The 20,531-nt window shown below is 45.7% G+C and overlaps 1 protein-coding gene across 1 annotated transcript in view; it reads right to left on the bottom strand.

Moving 5' to 3' along the window:
• The window catches only part of WLS (Wnt ligand secretion mediator), a 115,141-nt gene that overhangs the window by 25,254 nt on the left and 69,356 nt on the right, over positions 1–20,531 (bottom strand). The window contains exons 3-6 of the mRNA XM_002715930.5: positions 12,834–12,958; positions 6,731–6,892; positions 5,508–5,644; positions 1,391–1,559 (exon numbers count right to left, since the gene is read on the bottom strand). Of these exons, the coding sequence (XP_002715976.1) occupies positions 1,391–1,559; positions 5,508–5,644; positions 6,731–6,892; positions 12,834–12,958 (593 nt within the window). The remainder of the gene's footprint in view (positions 1–1,390; positions 1,560–5,507; positions 5,645–6,730; positions 6,893–12,833; positions 12,959–20,531) is intronic.

Here is a 20,531-nt window from a genome sequence, read left to right as displayed (position 1 = left end):
AGCCGGCACCATGCTAGATGCCAGGAATACAGAACAAAGACACACATCTCTTGCTCAGGAGCTCGCTTCTGTTGGTGGAATCCAGTCCATACACAGATCATTAGGAGGTCCACCCCTAAGACTGACAGGAGGAAGAATGGGATGCTCTGGGGACCGAAAGAAAGGCCTCGCACTCTGGGTGGGACAGTTTTGTGGTCCATAACATAACTCAGAATTAAACTCCTGTGGGACTTATAACTTGTGTCCTTAAAGACGGGGTGAGCCTAAGGATAAAATAAAGGTGTTAAAGTATTTAAGTGCACCAAGCACAAGAAGTCCCTTGCAGTTAGAAAACTAGACACAGCGTCTCACTATCAGCATTCAAACCAAAATGATTCTTGCTGACAGATACACAAACACACTAACAGAAAGAAAACGGAGGAAGAACGCAGAGGGAGAAAATGGGGAAGGCAAAAGCCATGGCTGAGCCTCCATGGTGGGACTGGCCCAGGTGTGATGTGACAGTCCAGACAGCTCACTCTGGACAGTCTGCCCTGGCCAGCAGTCCCGCTATTGCTCCCAAGTCCCCTCCCACCCAGAACCTGCTGTGCAGGCTCATTCTCTGCGTCTCTGCCCGAGGACCCCTCGTGGTAAAGGATGTCCCACACCGAAGTCCAGCAGCAGGCAAAACCTTCTCTCTCCCCACACACTGCTCCCTGGAAAGGCAGCAGGGGTTCAGAGGTTTGATGTTTATGACCAAAGCAAAACAGTACTGAAAGCAGTCTACTGCCCTGGGAAGCCCCTGTGTGTGACTTGAGGACCAAGTCCCAGCTGGCACACCACCTCAGCCACAACGTGATGATGGCGCCATACTTATTTTTATCCATGGGGCCCTCAATCCCTCTTGAAATAGATTTTGGTGTCTGTGCAAACTGAGGACACCATGCAGGTTGGTATTTCACAGTCATAGGGGTTACTAGGCCACTTGGACAACTGCCCACTGGGACGAGCCAGAACCAGGTTCTCCGGTGGTTAACCTGCTCCTGGGGACAGAACAAGCAGAGAAATAGTAGAAATACAAGAAATAGTAATGATTACTAGAATCTCTGTGTTCATCTTCTCTGATGTAAGTTGCATTATCTCATTTAATCCTCACAAAACCCATCAGCCTATAACATTAGGCCTTCACATCTCATTTTTTAGCTGAGGAAGCTGATCTAGAGCGATGATGACACTTGTCTAAGGCCACTCAGCTAGTTAGCAGGTGGCGAAGCGGGATTTGAGTTGGAGGATCTGACACTGGGGTTCCCACCTGCAACCATGAGCTCACTCTGCCTTGCTGGCAGCTGACTTGAGGCCGAGGGAGGTGGCTGCGGTGTGGACGTCTGTCCCCTCCCCAGGAAGCACTTACCATCATGTGCTCACCACAGAAGATGATCCAGAAAGACAGAAGCATGGCATAGAATATGCCCTGCCGGATATCACCAAACAGCAGCATCCAGGTCCAGTCAAAGCCAATGGAAAACCATTCCACTGGGATATTGATAAAGGTCATGGAAATCCCAAGGGCAAAGATGACCCTGAGGGTGAGAAAATATGAAGAAAGCCACTTCATTTATCTGGCAGGCAGACTTTCAAAAATCAGAAGCCAGTGTTAAGAATTGAGATGTTCCTTATTGGAACTAAAACCAGGTGATAAGTTCCTTAGCTTTTTTTTTTTTTAGAGTTTTTAAAAGATTTATTTATTTATTTGAAAGAATTAGAGAGAAAGAGAGAGACGTGTGTTCCATCTGCTGTTTCACTCCCCAAATGGCCAAAATGGTCAAGGCTAGGCCAGGAGGAAGCCAGGAGGCAGGAGCTTCTTCCACATGGGTGCGTGGAGCCAAGCACTTGGGACATCCTCTGCTGCTTTCCCAGGCGATTAGCAGGGAGCTGGATTGGAAGTGGAGCAGCCAGGACTTGACCCAGCACCCATACAGGATTTTGGCTCTGCAGGCGGAGGCTTAACCTTCTATGCCACAGCGCTGGCCCCAGTTTCTCAGCTTTCATAACGTGTTTTCACACAGAGATGAAAAATGTCCTATTTAGTTGTCAGCACTCCAGAATGCAGGGATGTTACATTAGCCTCCCTGTACCTTTGAAGTCACCTTACTGCCCCCAACTTTTTCTGATACCACCTTCAGATTAAGAGCTTCCTATGCTGTTTTTGTACCCTTTAACCTCTTAAATAGACCCCATTGGGTGTAATTGTCTTTTCTTCCCTGTTCACATTATCAATGACATGATCATTAAGAGCACTCATTATTATCGTGATATCCTCAGCAATGATAAATTGTATAAACATATTTATTTTCACAATAAATACCTCCAAACACTATGAAATATAAATTTTTCAGTCTGAGTGTTGTGCTTTTCTTTTGCTTCCCCCATCACACTATTAATTGCTGAAACATTTTTCTGTCACTGATTTACTGATACCCATGAGATACCTATGTTGATTAAACACACACGATGTATCATGGACTCTGTTTGTTAGGGCTATAAATGCCTAAATGAATATGACCGCTTTTTCCTGGAGACCCATTTAGTGGGAAAGCAGGAGAAACAGGCAACTAAAGCATGATTAGCAACATTACAGAAGTACAGAAGCACAGAACACGGCTACTGGGACTTTCAACTTTTTTTTTTTTTTTTTTTTTTTTACAGGCAGAGTGGACAGTGAGAGAGAGAGACAGAGAGAAAGGTCTTCCTTTTCCATTGGTTCACCCCCCAATGGTCGCTGCGGCCGGTGCACCGCGCAGATCCGAAGCCAGGAACTGGGTGCTTCTTCCTGGTCTCCCATGGGGTGCAGGGCCCAAGCACTTGGGCCATCCTCCACTGCACTCCCGGGCCACAGCAGAGAGCTGGCCTGGAAGAGGGGCAACTGGGACAGAATCCGGTGCCAGTGCCGCAGGCAGAGGATTAGCCTGTTGAGCTGCGGCGCCGGCCGAAGCACAGATCCCGGCTACTGGGACTTTTAACTTTGACAGTGATGGAAACTGAGCTGAGTTGGGTCAAAGTTAGGGAGTGGAAAGGGTGTTCCAAGCAGAAGGTAGAGCCCAAAGGGAGGCCCAGAGGCTGGAAAGAACCTGAAGCATTTGGGGATTTGCAAGTAGCACCTGCCAGGAACTGACAGGACGTGTGACCAGGGAAATTAAGAGAGCTGAGCTCATGCAAAAACTTGCATACCTCACTCGAGAATTGGAAGTTTATTTTGAGGAGATTAGAAATCCAATAAAAAATTTCAACCGCAGAGTGACAGGCCTGATTCATTCAGCGAATATTTATTGAATTACTATGTGCTGTTACTAATCTAGATGCTAAGGAGATAGTAGTGAGCAAAGCAAGCGAGGGCTCTGCTCCTGTGATGTCTGCATTCACGTGGGATAAGAGGGGGCATTCGGGGGTGAATACAATACATGCACAAGGAGCACTATGGAAAAAAGGAGAGGCTAGGTAAAGAATGGGGAGTGCACGCTCGCTCTTTCTATCTCTCTCTCCTCTCTCTCTCTGCATGTGTAACTGCCTTTAAAATAAATAAATAAATCTTTTTTTTTTTTTTTTAAGGGGGCCAGCTTTGTGGTACAGTGGGTTAAGTCACTGCTTATGAAGCCAGTATCTCATATGAGTGCTGGTTGGAATCTCAGCTGCTTCACTTCCTAACCGGTTCCCTGTTAATGCCTCTGGGAAGGCAGTGGAAGATGGCCTAAGTGATTAGATCCCTGCCACCCATGTGGGAGACCTTCAAGTTCCAAGTGCCTGCTTTGGTCTGGCCCAGCAGTGGCCACTGTGTGCAAATGAGGAGTGAACTAGTGGATAGAAGATCTCTCTCTGTCTCTCCCTTTCTCTGCCACTTTCTCAAATAAATAAATAAATCTTTTTTTTGGACAGGCAGAGTGGACAGTGAGAGAGAGAGAGAGAGAGAGAAAGGTCTTCCTTTTGCCGTTGGTTAATAAATCTTTAAAGAAAGAATTGTGATAGGAATGTGTCTCTATACAAGTTGGGAAGGAAAAAGTCTCATAAGAGATGTTAGTGCAGGGCCTGAAGGAAATGAGGAGCTGAGGAATGTGAAAGAGTGTTTCAATGAAATAGAAGAGCAAGTGCAAAGGCCCAGGGGTGACAGCATGCCAGCCATGTCTGAGCATCAACAGGGCCAGCTGAGAATAGGAGACACAATCAGAGGTGGCAAGGGGCAGATCACAAGGGGTTACAGGCCAGGACAAAGGAGATGAAAAGAGTAGAGAGTTTTGAGTAGAGGAGAGACACGATCTGATTCACACCTGAAAGGGAATGCTCTGGCCAGTGTGTGAATACACTATAGGGAGAAAAATGGTGGAAGCGAGGACAGGGTTGAGAGGCTGTTTCCAACAGTTCAGGTGAGAAGAGATGGCGGTTAGTAGATTAAGCTGGTAGAGTAGAAGTGTAGGCTGGATTAGTGGCATGAAAAAAAAGAGAGAAATACAGGATGACTACTAGCTTTCTAGCCGGAACAACTGAAAGAATGGAGTTGCCATTTCCTGAAGCGGATCAAGTCTGGAATGGGAGGAAAAGAAGTGTTGTCCTGTGTACATATCACGTTTTGCTGCCAGGGAAGATGTTAAGCGTAGTGGAGTCTAGGAGCCGGGGCGGGGGGCTGAGGCTGAGGGTATAAATTTGAAGTCATCAGAGGGGAGATGATTTTGAATCCATGGGGATGGAGGAGATCACCTGCGGAATGGGTACAGCTAATAAAGAGAAGAGGTCCAAGGACTGAGCCTTGGCTCCCAAGTTTAAGAGGTTGGAAATATAGGAGGAAATGGTTACGGAGACTAAGGGATGGTCGGCAAAGGAGAATAACCAAGGAAGAGTGGAGCAGGCTCTCTGACAACACAGGGTGATCAATTATGTCAAAGCTGGTGATGAGTCAAGAGGAGGGAGGAATGAAAAATGAGAAATGGGCCTTGGCTTCGGAATGTGAAGGTCACTGGTGATTCCATCAAGGGCAATTTTAGTGGAGTGTCAGCGGTGAACCCAGACTGCAATGGCTTAAAGAGAGCTCAGGCAAAGACGTGTGGACAAGGGTTTTGGGGTATCTTACCATAAAGAGGGACAGAAAAGATGGTGCTGTGGTCTCAGTGGAAAGTGGGAACATTGTGTGTAGACATGGGAGATGGTGGCGCATGTTTTTGTATTAATGGAAATAATTTATCAGAGAGGGAGAAGTCAGTGGTGGGAGAGGGAAAGGGCATATAGCTATAGACCCACTGACATCCTGTGGGTAAGAAGGGTTGGGCTTAGTGAGGAGTAGGGCTCATGGACCAGAGAGAAGCATTCATTCAGTTCTGACCATGGGATTACAGAGCTAAGAAGAGAAATGTGACAGGGAAACCCCCGGGGATTTCACAATGCTTTGCACGTGAAGTCTGAAGGAGAGAAAGGAGCCCACACAGGAGCATGCTGGATCTCGGGAGGCCAGCACTCCTTAGGAGTGCTGCAAAGTCAGCTCTTACTTTTCCAGAAGCACTGGGGGCCGGGACATCATGGTGATCCTCCTCCAGTACCACACCATAATGATGAAGATGCTGGGTGTGAGGAACGTCTTCATGGCAAACCACACCTTGGTGAAGCCTCCATTTTGGTGGATTCCCTAGACAAAGAGCAATCATAACATTGAAGCTGAACAGACCTTACTATCACTTTCTCCCATCAAGTGCGTCTGGGGGACAGGTGAATACAGATCTTGTCAGCTGAACATTCGAGATCAAGAGCTTCCTCAGTCACAGCATGGAGGGCTCTCCTCACCCCTTGGCCCCTCCTCAGGCGTTACAGAAACAGGTATCAAAAGGCAGAAAAACAGGCCCGTGCTCTGCTAAGGGGGTGGCTGGGAGCATGATCCATGTTTTCAGGGAAATGCTGCAGGTCCCCCAGATGCCCAGTATGCTAACAGTAAATGTGTTCCGGGACATCTAGACAACGGGAGCCGAGCTATAAGGCAGGTGTATCCGGTCACCGTATGCCATTCAATGAAGAAAGCAAGACACAAAAGTCAGATCAGTATGCTCCCATTTCTGTAAAAGAAGGACTCTGTGTGTGTGTGTGTGTGCGCACGCGCGCCTGTATTTCATGTATCCGTGTACTACTGAAAAAGCCTACGAGATCTATCAAAACCTCAACTGTGGTTATTTCTCTAAATAGTAAGATAGCGCAAGTAGTCGTTATGCTCTTCTGGGTCCTTACCTGTACTTTCTAATTTTCTATAAAAAATACATTTTCTTGTATGACTTTTTTTAGATTAAAAAAAATAGCCTCCTTATTCCATGTTCTTCTTTTTCTCCAGTTAAATAAAATAGAAAGAATCTAAAAACATCACTAGTCCCTTTACATCTGTGTTTGCAAGGTAAGACAGGTTAAAAAAGGTTTTTTTCCCCTACATTTATCTCCGTGTTCTTCATTATTCAAGCACTATCATATTATCATGATCTTATAATCACTGTAATGATCTTAAGTGATCATAACTGCACTAATAATTGCATTGTTTTCCATTTCTGTAATCTCTGGCACAAATTAATTCTCTTTGATCTCAGCTGTCAGGGGATGTTATTATTTCCACCTCTCAGGTCAGAAAGTGGAGGCAAGTGAGGCATGCAGTGAGATGGAGTTCCCTTCCAAGAACCAGTGCACTTGGCCAGCGTTCCAGTGTCACCGCCTGCTCGGACCAGCTAGGTTTACTTACCACTAGCCGAATATCCTTTATCTCCCCAATGCCAACGTTGATTTTCTTCTTCTCATTCACAGGCAGCCGGATGTTTAGAAGGTAATACTTGTGAGCCACCGACCCGATCTCCATGAAAGGCAGGACATCACATTCATAATAGCGGCCCTCATGCTCTGGGGTCTGCAAGAAGAGCAGGAGGTGTGAGGAAGAGCCCCTATTTCTGGTAGACGGTGCCTGAGTTCTCTTACCTTGGCCTCCTGTCACCAATTTTTAAAGATGAGTGCTTAAAAATACACATTAGAGGTGCAGATAAACAGGGCACACTGGAGATACACAGTCCAGCCAGCCACCCTCCCTCCCCAAAAGCCACATTTGAGGTAGAACCAGAAATTTCAAGAAAAAACCAGAGGGAGAGCTCTTCTATTTCTTTTCTTTTCTTTCTTTTTTTTTTTTTAAGGGGGAAAAACACATTTAATTTCCCAACAACCCTCTGAAGAATTAGAGATGTGGTAACTGCATCTAAGGTATGCTAAGTAACTCTTCCAAGGTCAAGCCAGAAGCATGAATCAGGGTGAAGATTTAAACTTTGGGAGTCTGGCCCAGATCTGCATGTTGCAGCATCCTCAAAAAGTTAGCAATACATCCTAGCAAACTATGTAGCTCTAAAAATACAGAAACAGACCAATAAATCAGTCAATTAACTGATGTGCAGATGCATGGGTATATGCGCACACATATATAAGGGTACTTCCAAAAGTTACTTCAAAATGATTTAAGGGGTAAGTTTATTTTCATGCAAAAATTGATATCTTTGCACATTAGAGGTCTTCAAAAAGATCATGGAAATAATGTACTATAAATAAACTAGACGTGGAATTTCAAAATTTTTACAGCAAAATAAACTTTTTAATTGCATATTTCCAAATGCCTTTTGAAATACCTTCAAGAATTTTATATATTAAATGACACGTTTTCACTAAGATATTGTCTATTGTGTTTCAGTTGTTATCTTCTAAAGAGCTCTCCTATTTCTTGACACCTTTCTCAACTCTTTCATCCTCAGTAGAGCCTTGTAGCAGGCTCATCTGGTCTACCAGAGCTGTGGGAGCTTTTTATTTGCAGTGAATCACCAGAGACCTCTAAGGCTCTGCAGAAGAGTCAACTTCTTAAATGTCCAAGCAGAAGCTCTGACTGGCATTCATTATAGTCTTTGATGATGGCTAATTATTTTCTTGCACTTGGCCTGAAGTAAAAGCTACAAGAAGCTGAATATATTATATATATATATATATATATATATATATATATATATATCAGGAAAAGAAGCAACCCAAAGAGGGAGTTCCTTATTAGACAGTGGGGACATAAATGGGGGTTGCAGAGGCCCAGTGCTGTTCGTGCTACGAGGATGCCATGCATGGGATCATACATGTACTGTATCCTAAGGAGTGAGCTTTACCTCCTAGGGCCACTGTAGGAAGAATGATTAACAATCCCATTATTTGTCTTTTCCTGTAACGTCCATGTGGGAATGTGTGTGGGAATGCAAGGTACCCCCTCAATCAGTAGTAATCAAGTCTGTTAACTATTACCAGGTACTCTTGGATTTTTGAAAAAGCTATTTTTTGATTTTCAGTGTGATTGATAACCACACATAAATCTGTCTTGGTTAAACCCAGTTCATGAGCTACTCACCCTGTAAGAACAGTATGAAGCCTGTCATCCAATTCAGGTTTGCAGATCAGCCAACTCAGGTAATTGGTTGTTTACAAGATTGAATCCTGTTTGACTAAACAAATCAACTTCCTTGATTCTTCCAACCAGGCTATGATTATTTCAGTCAACAACAGTCAGAGCTTAGAGTGCAATGCATCTTCGGGAAGATGGAAAGCACACATGCAGAGGGAGAGGGAGAGCAAACAAACACCTTGCCTCTGTGCTTCCCTCTCTGCCCTTCTCTGCACTTGACAGACATCTCTAATCAGTCAAGAAGAGCTCCTGTCAGACATAACCAGTTGCTTTGATTTGGCAGGTAGGATTAACAAAAATAATTCTTATGCAGAAAGAACTTTGTTTCTCAAACCTCTGCTGTGGGTTGGATTCTTCTTGGATGGGTGTCTTTCTCTCACCTTCACTCCCTTCTATACTTACTCATCTGAGCTAGACTCGGGGCTCTGCAGGAACTACTGACAATACGTTATAGGCTCCCACTTAGCCTCCCAGTTAACTGAGTGGATGAGGCTCACTACCCTCTGGGGTAACAGCCAGAGGATGGTTTTCTGATGTTTTTCTCCGTGTCTTACTTTATTTATAGAAACTGGGAATTTGAGGGGGAAAGGAATAAAGCCTACTTGGTCTAATACCATTTGCTTTATCTCATCCAAGGAACTAAAAGCAGTAGCAGCAAATGAAAATACTATGACAGTAGATGTAGACCTGGGCTTTCTTTCTCTTTCTTGACTTATTTATCTGTTTTAAAGACAGAGTTACAGGGAGAGACAGAGAGGTCTTCCATCCACTGGTTCACTCCTCAAATGGCTGCAAAGTCCAAGGCTGGGCCAGGCTGATGCCAGAAGCCAGGAGCTTCATTTAGGTTTCCCATGTGGGTGCAGGGACCCAAACACCTGGGCCACCTTCCACTGCTTTCCCAGGCACATTAGCAGGGAGCCAGATGGCAGTGGAGCAGCTGGGACACCAAACAGCACTCATATAGGATGCTGGCAACACAGGTGGCTTAACCACTGTGCCACGATGCCAGCCTGGACATAGAAAAGTCCAGTCACACAATACTGCTGCTTCCAGTTCCGATGGAAGAGGACGCTCAGTGCACAAGAAGAAAGGAACAGCTTTGCTCAGATGTGTCCCAAGGCAGGCTCTGTACCATGAAGAACAGACTTCTCAACTCCTGGCTGGGGCTCAGATTCTAGTCCTGACCTTGACCCTTGCTGGGTACCTGGGGTCACCCGACTCACTTGCCCTCACTTTCCTCCTAAGTAAGGTGAGAAGGTTACAAAATATATCTCCAGGGCCACTTCTAATTCCCTGCCATGAGTCGCTGAGTGTCTAACATTTCCCTCTACCATTCAGGAGACAAATTTTCCTAAGTTCAACAAATTGAGAGAGACATACTGGCTTCCAGGATCTTGTGCTGGTCTATCCGCCTTAGAGATAAATTCAGTGTATTTTGTGAGGGAGTTTTTTTTTTTAGGCATTGAAGTTCTGCCTCTGCCAGTATTTAGGGCATTTAAAAAGAAAGATTCCTCTTTTTCTCTCTTTCCTTCCCCCACTCCCTTCAGTTCTACCCCAACTGCAGCAGGAGACTGGCTAATTAGGACAAATTACAGCAGGTGGCAACTTGATTTTTTTTTTTTTAACTTCACAATCCACCAGGGACTAAAAAGCTTTAAAGCAATTTCTCATTTAATCTTCGAACTCAAGACTAAATTTCACTGCAATCAAAAAGCATAGATTTGATGATTCATTTCCCTCACACCTGTCAGGCTTATTAAGAAGCAGTTACAGGCCAACACCCCTCCCTCCTCATTCTGCTGTCTGGTGCTCTCGAAGGCTGTCAGTAAGGTGAGAAATGACTTTTCCCTTTCTCTGAGGATGAAATTCCATATCCCACAGCCCTCAAGCATACATGCTCAGCCAGTCTCTCCAGTGAAAGAAGCAGTCAACCCGCAGTGACAGCTAGGAAGGAAGGTCTTAATGAATCCCCACCACTGCATACAAACAAATCCGAAAATGTTACCATTTCTCTCTCCTGCTACTTCTACTTTCTCTCCACCATTCATTTTTACCTACAGATTACCCCGAAGGGCCTACCAAAAACAATTCCAGATGGCTCTCTTCTTCGGGTGGGGTGAGAAGAACCCCCAGAGAACATAGAACAGTGGCTCTCAAGCATTTTGAACAGAATGAATTGAAAGTCTGACCGCTTGGCCTCACCCCAGGATTTTGATACAGTAGGTGCTAAGGTTTGAATGTCTCTTCTGCAAGTCATGCTGGAAATTAATGCTACCATGATGGTATAAAGAGGCCGGATCTTTAAGAGGGGGTTCTGTCATGAGGGCTTTGTCCTGATGCATGGATTAATGTCATTATCACAGAAGTGCGTTGGTTATCTCAAGTGGGTCTATTGGAAGTCAGCCCCACTTGCCCTCTCTCTTTCTCATGCATACTCACTCACCCTTCCATCATATTATGACACAGCACAAAGGCCCTTGCCAGATGCCAGCACATGTTCTTGGACTTCTTCACCTCTCGAACTGTGAGCCAAAGAAAATTCTATTGTGTATCATTTATCCAGTCTTCTATGCCTTTACAGCAGCAGAAAATGGACTACGGTAGTAGGTTTTTGTTGCAGGCTGGGAATTTACATCTCCAACAAGTTCCCAAGTGCTGCTGGCAGCATGCGTGCTGAGCTCATACTTCTGTGGTCTAGGGGAGGTGAGGGAGGGAGAGTAAGAAGTGCCAGGCAATGCAATGGGCGCTTATGTGAAGGGGGTATGGTTAGCCCATGCGAATCCCAGTGTACTCCTTTAGGCTGGTGGTCCATCTGCTTAACAAACCCTTTCACTCTCAAACACATCCCAGGTAAGATGCTCAGTTATAAGGTCACCTTGCTTATGCTCATTGTCTCCTCCAGTCCTTACAAAGATTCCCATGAACCCATTTGCAGAAGAGAAACTGAAGCTTGGATTATGTAGGCTTACCTGAAGTGATACAACCAGGACTTGAAGGCAAGCATGCTGCTGTTCCAAATCCGTGTTTTGAACTCATGTTAACACTGCGACCTCCCTCACCCCATCACACCCTTCTTCAGGGTTAGGTGGGTAACGTCAGGGCATGTTACCAATGGGTTCATTCTGCCTGTCTATTTCACAGGAAACTGTAACTTAACAGTTACTGGCAAAAGAAAGGCTGGGAAAGGTCAATGCTAGACAAGAGGAACTAAATCAATTAACAGAGCCAATATTACAAAGCTAGCCATAGCCTTCAAGCACCGATCTGATTTTATCAAATGAGAAAACACATAATCAAAAGTGTGCTTCAGTAGAGACTTTGGTCTCTCATGCACTTCACACACATTTCTGCAATTAAAGCGACAAAGTTCACCTAGCTGGTGGTGCTGCATTGCCAGCACACTAGAGGAACATGGGAACTGATGAGAAACAGTCAGTGTGGCTCAATCCTACCTTCACAGGGACTTTCCATATCCCAAAGCCCTGGAGCTTACATGCTCGGCCAGTCTCCCATGAAAGAAGCAGTCAACTCCCACTGACAGTTAGAAAGGTCTTCATGAATTCCTGCCATTGCCTACAACAATCTGAAAATGTTACTTTCTCTAAGTGGGTGCAGGTGCAGGGAGAGCAGACTCTTGGGAAGGTAGGTGCAAGGGGAACACCTGCCATTTGAAAAAGCCCTGGCAAATTCTGAGTTGGTCCTTATACCATCAAGTCTTACTCTCTGAGGGTCAGGACGACAATGCCTGCATTTTAATTTGTGAAGACCCCGTGCTCTATGTCCACAAGAAAAGGCCTCCCTACACTCACTGTATGATTGTAACCTCCCTCTCAAGAGCGGCTGAATGAGCTTTCCTGAAAGGACTAGAGAAGGGAGAGTCCTAAAGGTGGGTAAGATGACCAGGGGGTCTCAAGTGAAACTAGATCTCCGCCCTGGGGCCCTTTATTTGTGCTATTCACTGGCATCGCTGTCTTCAGAACCAATCATTCGCTGTAGCAACACTCAGAAACCTAAGAAACAAGTATTGATGCCTAGCAAGTATTGATGCAATATGAACAGATTCTTGCCCTCTCAAAATAACTTAGCAATGTCTAAAGAACATTTAGCTATTTACCATTTTTAGCTATTTAGCCATATGTTGTGCCATGAGAGTATTTCTGTCAAGTAAACAGACATTCCTTTTTAATTTTCCTCCTTTGCAGGGACACGAGTTTCCACACTGTCCTCTCTACTAAGACGTAGGATAATGACTAACTTGTGTGGTTCAGGCATGCCAAAATATATGAACACACCTGTGAAATGCAAGCAAATCTTTCCATACACCTGGAGACCAAATAAGCATTCCATCAACTTACATATCAAGGCATCCTACCTTGGGGGAGGTGAAGGTGCACTTGAGTTTCCGTGGAACTCTCTCATGGGCCATTTCAGTCCATTCAGCAAACATATCATCACGGTAAGCCAGGGAGACATCCATGGAAACTTCAGCATTTTCCCCTGCAAGAGAAAGGAAGCACAATTCAGAAATGGCTTTGGGGAAGATACTTGGAAACAGTTCAGAGACACTTACAGGCTCTGTCATGGAAAATAAGAAGACAAAAGAGAGTTCTCATTGAATGCCCGATCTGAAGTCTTCAAGGTCACAGGATGAAAGTCTAAGCTGGATGCTTGTCCTCCTAAGAGCTTCCACTTAACTTCCCCCAGAGACAGAGAGCTCACTCTTTGACCAGCTCAAATAGATTCTAACTCAGGGGCAGAATTTATATTCCTATAACTTGCACCATGCTCACAGATCTGGCCAAAGGAGGCACGCGGAAGGTAAGGGCCTCCCTTCTTCTCAAAACACGTCTTAGGTACTCGACAATCACACTTACCTGCCTGGAGTTTGCTATCTTCATTGACATACATGGCCATGTTTGTCAGGCTCCCCTCAGACGTGGTTTGAGTCCCTCGGGACTCTCCTCTGGACCCTGTGGTCTGAAAGAACCCTCCTGTATATCACCCCCTAGGAAGTTCTCAAATATAGGATCTGCCAGTTCTCCAAAACTCAAAGCCCCTTCTTCATATTACAGTCAACGCTAATGTAAAAGGCAAAGAATTTCTCACAACTGAAAGACTGCACAGAGAAAGGCCTGTAGTAATGAGCGCCTGAGTGTAAATGAATGTCCCTACACAACCTTCCATTTCAGTAAGGACCCTGGGTGGGTCTAACTCATTACTCCCACTAGGGAGATCGGATGAGTAAAAGCACGTCTATTTGGTATGTTTTCAATATGTTGAGCTAGCTCAAGAATATGGGGAGGTGGGAAGGGGCCAACACTCTGGCACAGCAGGTAAAGCTGCCGCCTACAGTGCCGGCATCTCATGTCAACAACGGTTCAAGTCCCAGCTGCTCCACTTATGATCCAGCTCTCTGCTATGGCCTCGGAAAGCAGCAGAAGATGGCCCAAGTCCTTGGGACCCTGCACCCACATGGGAGATCTAGAAGAAACTTCTGGCTCCTGGCTTTGGATTGGCGCAGCTCTGGCCATCGTAGCCAACTGGGGAGTGAACCAGCAGATGGAAGACCACTCGCTCGCTCGCCCTCTCTCTCTCTCTGTAACTCTGACGTTAAAATAAATAAATAAATCTTTAAAAAAAAAAAAAAGAACAGAGGGGTCTTGATAAGGACAAAAAAAAGTACAAACCACATTTCCAAAGCAATTGGAGAGCCAGTTATCACCAGGTTAGGAAACTGGCTCTATTTGAGGCTCCAGCTATTCAGCCTTGAGTGAATCTCAATATCCAAGTACCAAAATCTGCTCATCTGAAAAGTGATTCCCACCTCCAGGGTTGTTACAGGATTAAAGGAAGTCACTGAATGCTGTCTGGTATGTACTAGGTGCTTAATGAGTGTTTATCCAACCCAAATACACAGATGTCACAAGGCGGACAGACATGAATATCGGCTCTCTGGAAGATTAGGGCTTTGCTATTCACGGGTCTAGAGCGGCTTGAAGCTGACTTGACAGGGTGGTAAACCTGTGATTTTTGGAGAAAATCCAGGAGGAGGGAGAAATGATGCATGTAACATGGGGATCCGAAGTCATTCTAATGCAGACAAAACCTTCAGCAACCCCAGCACCCATGGTAACACTTTTATGAATCCTCTTGAAACCCTGAGGTAAACATGGTGAATTGCCTACTGAGTTTTCCTCCTCTTCCTTTTGAAAGTCTATCAAAAGACAATAAAAGAAAACCAAGGACATAGAGTCACAAGGGGAAATACTGTAGAGACAAGATTGCAACAAGTTTTGCCCATCAAAAAGTAGATGAAGTAGTTTCCTGACAGACACAGCCTAACCTCCTATAGAGGGGATATTCCAGAAAAGTGAGCCACCAAGCTTCATAGAAGCCCAAGCCTCTGAATTGGAAAGCACCAGGGGCTGGAGGCAGGGCAGAGGCACGGTGCTGGCGATGGGATGACACCGAACCTAGGATGACCCTATGTTCTCCGGCACATTCCCATCTCTGCACAGTCCAAGCAAGGACTCTGGGCTTCAGGACACCAGGCAATGCCAAGACCCAGAGCTGACTCTGGAGAACAGGATAACAGCCTGGATGAGAAGGGGTGTGGCCTCCAATCTGGGCGGAGCAATGCTCAGAGTTTGCTCATCCAGTGAGCTAGGGCCCAGGCTGGCTACTGCTGCTCCCCACTCCGCAGCTTCCGTGGCCAAATAGAAAAATTGGCTGGAACTCCCATCCATAAGTAAAATACTAGGCATAGATGTCTATCTTTTTCAATTCTTACCCTAAGATTAGGAATCAGGACTGTGAATTGTGTTGAAAGAGAGCTTGGAGAACCACAGGACTCGAATACAAATCCAAAAGGCTCTAAGAAGTCATCTGGTGACCTGGGTGACACACAGCAGTTCTCAAACTGTGCACACTGGGGTGGTGGTGGCCTTGGACACAAGAAGGACAGGCCCTTATTCTTCTAAACTTTTTAAAAATATTTGTTTGTTTTGAAAGAGAGAGAGAATCTTCCATCTACTTTTTTCAATCCCTAGATGGTCTCAATGTCCAGGGCTGGACCAGGCCAAAACCAGGAGCCAGGAGCCAGGAGCTTCATCTGGTCTCCTATGTGGGTGCAGGCGCCCAAGCACTTGGGCCGTCTTCTGCTGCTTTTCCCAGGGAGCAGGACTGGAAGTAGGACAGACAGGACTTGAAATGGCACTCCTATGGGATGCTGGAGGCATTGCAGGCAGTGGCTTAACCTGGTACAGCACAACGCCAGCCCCAGCGCCACATTTTTAATGGGTCTTGCTCCCTCTAGCCCTCTTCTGTTAGTCCCTTCCTTACTGGAAGAGACAACCCTCAAGTAAAGGGGACACAGACACCAGGAGCCTAGCCAGCTCCCTACTTCCTGCCACGCTCCAGGACCTCAGGGCTCTAGAATGCTCTCCCCCAGAGCTGACACTACCTGAAAGGCCTGCAAGACCCCCACCTCTCCGCTCTGGGATGACAGGAGGCCCACAGGCTGCTGTTGCTAGGAAGAAATAAAATAGAGCTTGGGCTTGGAGCTCGGGGTGTCCACACACCAGCACCCCTCTTGAATGGGATGCAGCCAGGGTGGAAAGGAAAGGAGTGTAGGGGCCTGCACTGCCTGTTCCGTCACATTGTAGCACAGGGTTCCAGAAAGTCAGAGTCCCCGAAATTCAAACCTGCCCTTCCAGTTCCTCTATGGAGGGAAACATCACAATCAGACACAGCAGCACCCTTGGTTTACCAGTCGGTGGCCTGATTTATCACTTTTCAACACTAAGATGACTGTGTGTGTGTGTGTGTGTGTGTGTGTGTCTGCCTGGGTGCCCTTGCCCTTGGCCCCTGGTGTAGAGCATGCACCTCTGGGGAAACAGGCCAGGTTTGCCTCCTGGCCTGGGCCCAGCTCAACAGCTGTTCCAATCTGTTGAGGATTCTCAAAGGAAAAACTATTTTAAAATATGTTGTCATAAAAAAACAAGCAAAAAATCTGAACAGTATCTTAAGGTACAAGTACTCTGCAAATTTCATTCAGTTACCTCATTTAATTTTCCCAGCAATTCCAGGAAGTGAACACAGGTATTTCCCCTTCATTTTTTTTTTAAAGATTTACTTATTTATTTGAGAGGTAGATTTACAGAGAGAGGGAGAGAGAGACAGAGAGAGGGGTCTTCCATCCACTGGTTCACTCCCCAGATAGCCACAATGGCTGGAGCTGTACTGTTCCGCAGCCAGGAGCCAGGAGCTTCTTCCGAGTCACCCATGTGGTTGCAGGGGTCCAAGTACTTGGGCCATACTCTGCTGCTTTCTTAGGCCATTAGCAGAGAGCTGGATTGGAAAATGAGCAGCCAGGACTAGAACTAGTGCCCACATGGGATGCCTGTGCCACATGCAGAGGCTTTAGCCCACTACGTCACAGCACTGGCCCAGTCTTAATTTTTTAAGATTTGTTTATTTGAAAGATAGAGTGAGAGAGCAAGGGAGAGATAAGTAGATAGATAGATCCATCTTCCATCTGCTGGTTTACTCCCCAAACACCACAATAGCCAGGGCTGGGCCAGGTCAAAGCCAAGAGACAGAAACTCCATCTGGGTAGCAGGGGCCAGGTACTTAGGATACCTTCCTGCTACCCTCCCAGGTGCAATAGCAGGGAGCTGGATTGGAAGCTGAGCAGAAGGGATTCGAACTGGTGCTCCGATGTGGAAAGCCAGTTGTCAACTTTGACCAAACACCTTACTACAGGAGAGAAACACGAACAGTGCCTGGCAGTATTACAAGGATGGCTCATGTCACTGTCAGACTTCACTGATCCGAGTGTTCAAGGGAGACCTTGCTGAACCCAAGCCAGCACCTCTTCTAATACTCCCTGCAGAAGCATGGCATGATTCAGGGAGGACCAGGCTGCAAGCCTGCAAACACCAGGCTTCACGTCATGGTTCTGTCCCTAACTATGTGTGGGCAAGGGCAGGCTGGGTTTGGAGTTGGGGGCAAGTACCCTCTAAAGGAGGTAGCTCCTCTGGGCTCTGGTCATGAGGTAGTACTGGACAGACTAACTTTTTTTTTTAAAAAAGAGAAGTAAGAATTCCAGAATTTCTATGAAACATCTCCCAGTTTTTAAATGTCAGTAACTAATTCACACACAAAAGAAATCTCTGCACAGGTGAACTTAACAAAGCATTCAGCCACTTCTGAGTAAGTCGGTGACAACACATGTCTTCACTGTGTGCTGGCTACCACCGCACCACGTGTTTCTCTCCAGTTCACAAGTGGAGTTCTTTCTGAAGCTGTCTTTTGTTCCTCATTTGCTTTACGGCACGTGCTGCCTCGTCCTCACTCCTCACCTCCTTATTTGCTGTGTAGCTGGGGGCAGAGGTGTTACTCTTCCTGCTTAAGAGGGGCAGAAGTCAAACTCATGGCCTTCGTCTTACAGAATTTTACCATATTGCATGGCAAACAGAAAGCATGGGGAGGAGAAGGGCACGGCTTCTTGCCTCCTTCATTGGATTATGTGGTATCACCTCTGGGCAGACGGTTAGTTGCTGTACCTATTACAATGGAATTTACAACTCCTAAGATTTTTATGATCACTGTGCTAGTTACTGTATGAAAAATACTCACTGCAGAAATCATTCACTACTGTTATGGCCATTTTATTGTAGACACAAAACTCATACCCACCTCTAATTCAAAATAATTCCCAGGTTTCAGGAACACGGAGCTTCCCACTATGCACCCCTAATACAAACCTGGAGCACAAAACTCAGAAGCAGGCAAGTGCTGGGCAGAGGAACCAGAGAAGCTATGCAGTCGAACGCTGGGATCATTTTTCCCTTCTGCCTCCAATGGACTCAGAAATAAAGTTCAGCTTTAATGACTATGTTGCATGTAATAAAACACCGGTTTCATGACTCCTGGGATGCTGTGTGGGCAACGCTTCCCCCTCATCCCCACTCTGGAGATAATGAAGGAGAAGAATACAATCTGAACTCCCTGGGAGAATGGCAGGAAAGCCAGAGCTACATCTGGCATCTGGGGAACTTTTTCTATAAAACAAGGTCACTGGTTGTATCAGTCCCACGGAGTCAAGTTGTCAAATATTGGCAGAGGGCAACCAGAAATTCGAAATTCATAGTTTCTCCCATGTCTATACCAGACCAGCAGATTTGGTATAGAAGCCCATAGGTCTTTTTTTTTTTTTTAAACTTTTATTTAATGAATATAAATTTCCAAAGTACAGCTTATGGATTACAATGGCTTCCCCCCCATAACGTCCCTCCCATCCGCAACCCTCCCCTTTCCCACTCCCTCTCCCCTTCCATTCACATCAAGATTCATTTTCGATTCTCTTTATATACAGAAGATCAGTTTAGCATACATTAAGTAAAGATTTCAACAGTTTGCTCCCACACAGAAACAACATAAAGTGTAAAATACTGTTTGAGTACTAGTTATAGCATTAAATCTCAATGTACAGCACACTAAGGACAGAGATCCTACATGAGGAGTAAGTGCACAGTGACTCCTGTTGTTGACTTAACAAATTGACACTCTTGTTTATGGCCTCAGTAATCACCTTAGGCTCTTGTCATGAGCTGCCAAGGCTATGGAAGCCCCCTGAGTTCACCAACTCTGATCATTTTTAGACAAGGCCATGGTCAAAGTGGAAGTTCTCTCCTCCCTTCAGAGAAAGGTACCTCCTTCTTTGATGACCCATTCTTTCCACTGGGATCTCACTCGTGGAGATCTTTCATTTAGGTTTTTTTTTTTTCCCCCAGAGTGTCTTGGCTTTCCATGCCTGAAATACTCTCATGGGCATCTCAGCCAGATCCGAATGCCTTAAGGGCTGATTATGAGGCCAGAGTGCTGTTAGGACATTTGCCATTCTATGGGTCTGCTGTGTATCTCACTTCCCATGTTGGACCATTCTCTCCCTTTTTGATTCTATCAGCTAGCATTTGCAGACACTATTCTTGTTTATGTGATCCCTTTGGTTCTTAGTCCTATCATTATGATCAATTATGAACAGAAATTGATCACTGGGACTAGTGAGATGGCATTGGTACATGCCACCTCGATGGGATTGAATTCGAATCCCCTGGTATGTTTCTAACTCTACTGTTTGAGGTAAGTCAGCTTGAGCATGTCCCGAATTGCACATCTCTTCCCTCTCTTATTCCCACTCTTATATTTAACAGCGATCACTTTTCAGTTAAGTTTCAGCACTTAAGAAGAATTGTGTATTGATTACAGTATTCAACCAAAAGTATTAAGTAGAACAAACAAAAAAAAATACTAAGAGGGATAACATATTAAGCTGCTCATCAACAGTCAGGGTGAGGGCTGATCAAGTCACCGTTTCTCATAGTGTTCATTTCACTTTAACAGGTTTCCTTTTTGGTGCTCGGTTAGTTGTCACCTATCAAGGAGAACATGATGACCCGTTCTTTCCACTGGGATCTCACTCACGGAGATCGTTCATTTAGGTGGGTGGTTTTTTTTTTTTTTTTTTTTTTTTTTGCCAGAGTGTCTTGGCTTTCCATGCCTGAAATACTCTCATGGGCTTTTCAGCCGGATCTGCATGCCTTGAGGGCTGATTCTGAGGCCAGAGTGCTGTTTAGGACATCTGCCATTCTATGGGTCTGCTGTGTATCTCACTTCCCATGTTGGATTGTTCTCTCCCTTTTTTAAGTGAGAGAGATAGAGACAGAGAGAAAGGTCTTCCTTCAGTTTTTAAAAACTGTTCAAGTGGCTGGCGCCGCCACTCACTTGGCTAATCCTCTGCCTGCGGTGCCGGCACCCCGGGTTCTAGTCCCGGTTGGGGCACTGGCTTCTGTCCCGGTTGCTCCTCTTCCAGTCCAGCTCTCTACTGTGGCCCGGGAGTGCAGTGGAGGATGGCCCAAGTGCTTGGGCCCTGCACCCGAATGGGAGACCAGGAGGAAGCACCTGGCTCCTGGCTTCAGATTGGCGCAGTGCCGGCCGTAGTGGCCATTTTGGGGAGTGAACCAACGGAAGGAAGACCTTTCTCTCTGTCTCTATCTCTCTCACTCTG

Source organism: Oryctolagus cuniculus, chromosome 7 (genome assembly GCF_964237555.1).
Source record: "Oryctolagus cuniculus chromosome 7, mOryCun1.1, whole genome shotgun sequence".
Taxonomy (NCBI): Eukaryota; Metazoa; Chordata; class Mammalia; order Lagomorpha; family Leporidae; genus Oryctolagus; species Oryctolagus cuniculus.
Note: the sequence above shows the minus strand (reverse complement) of the source record. Positions and strands in the feature narration are given on the sequence as shown.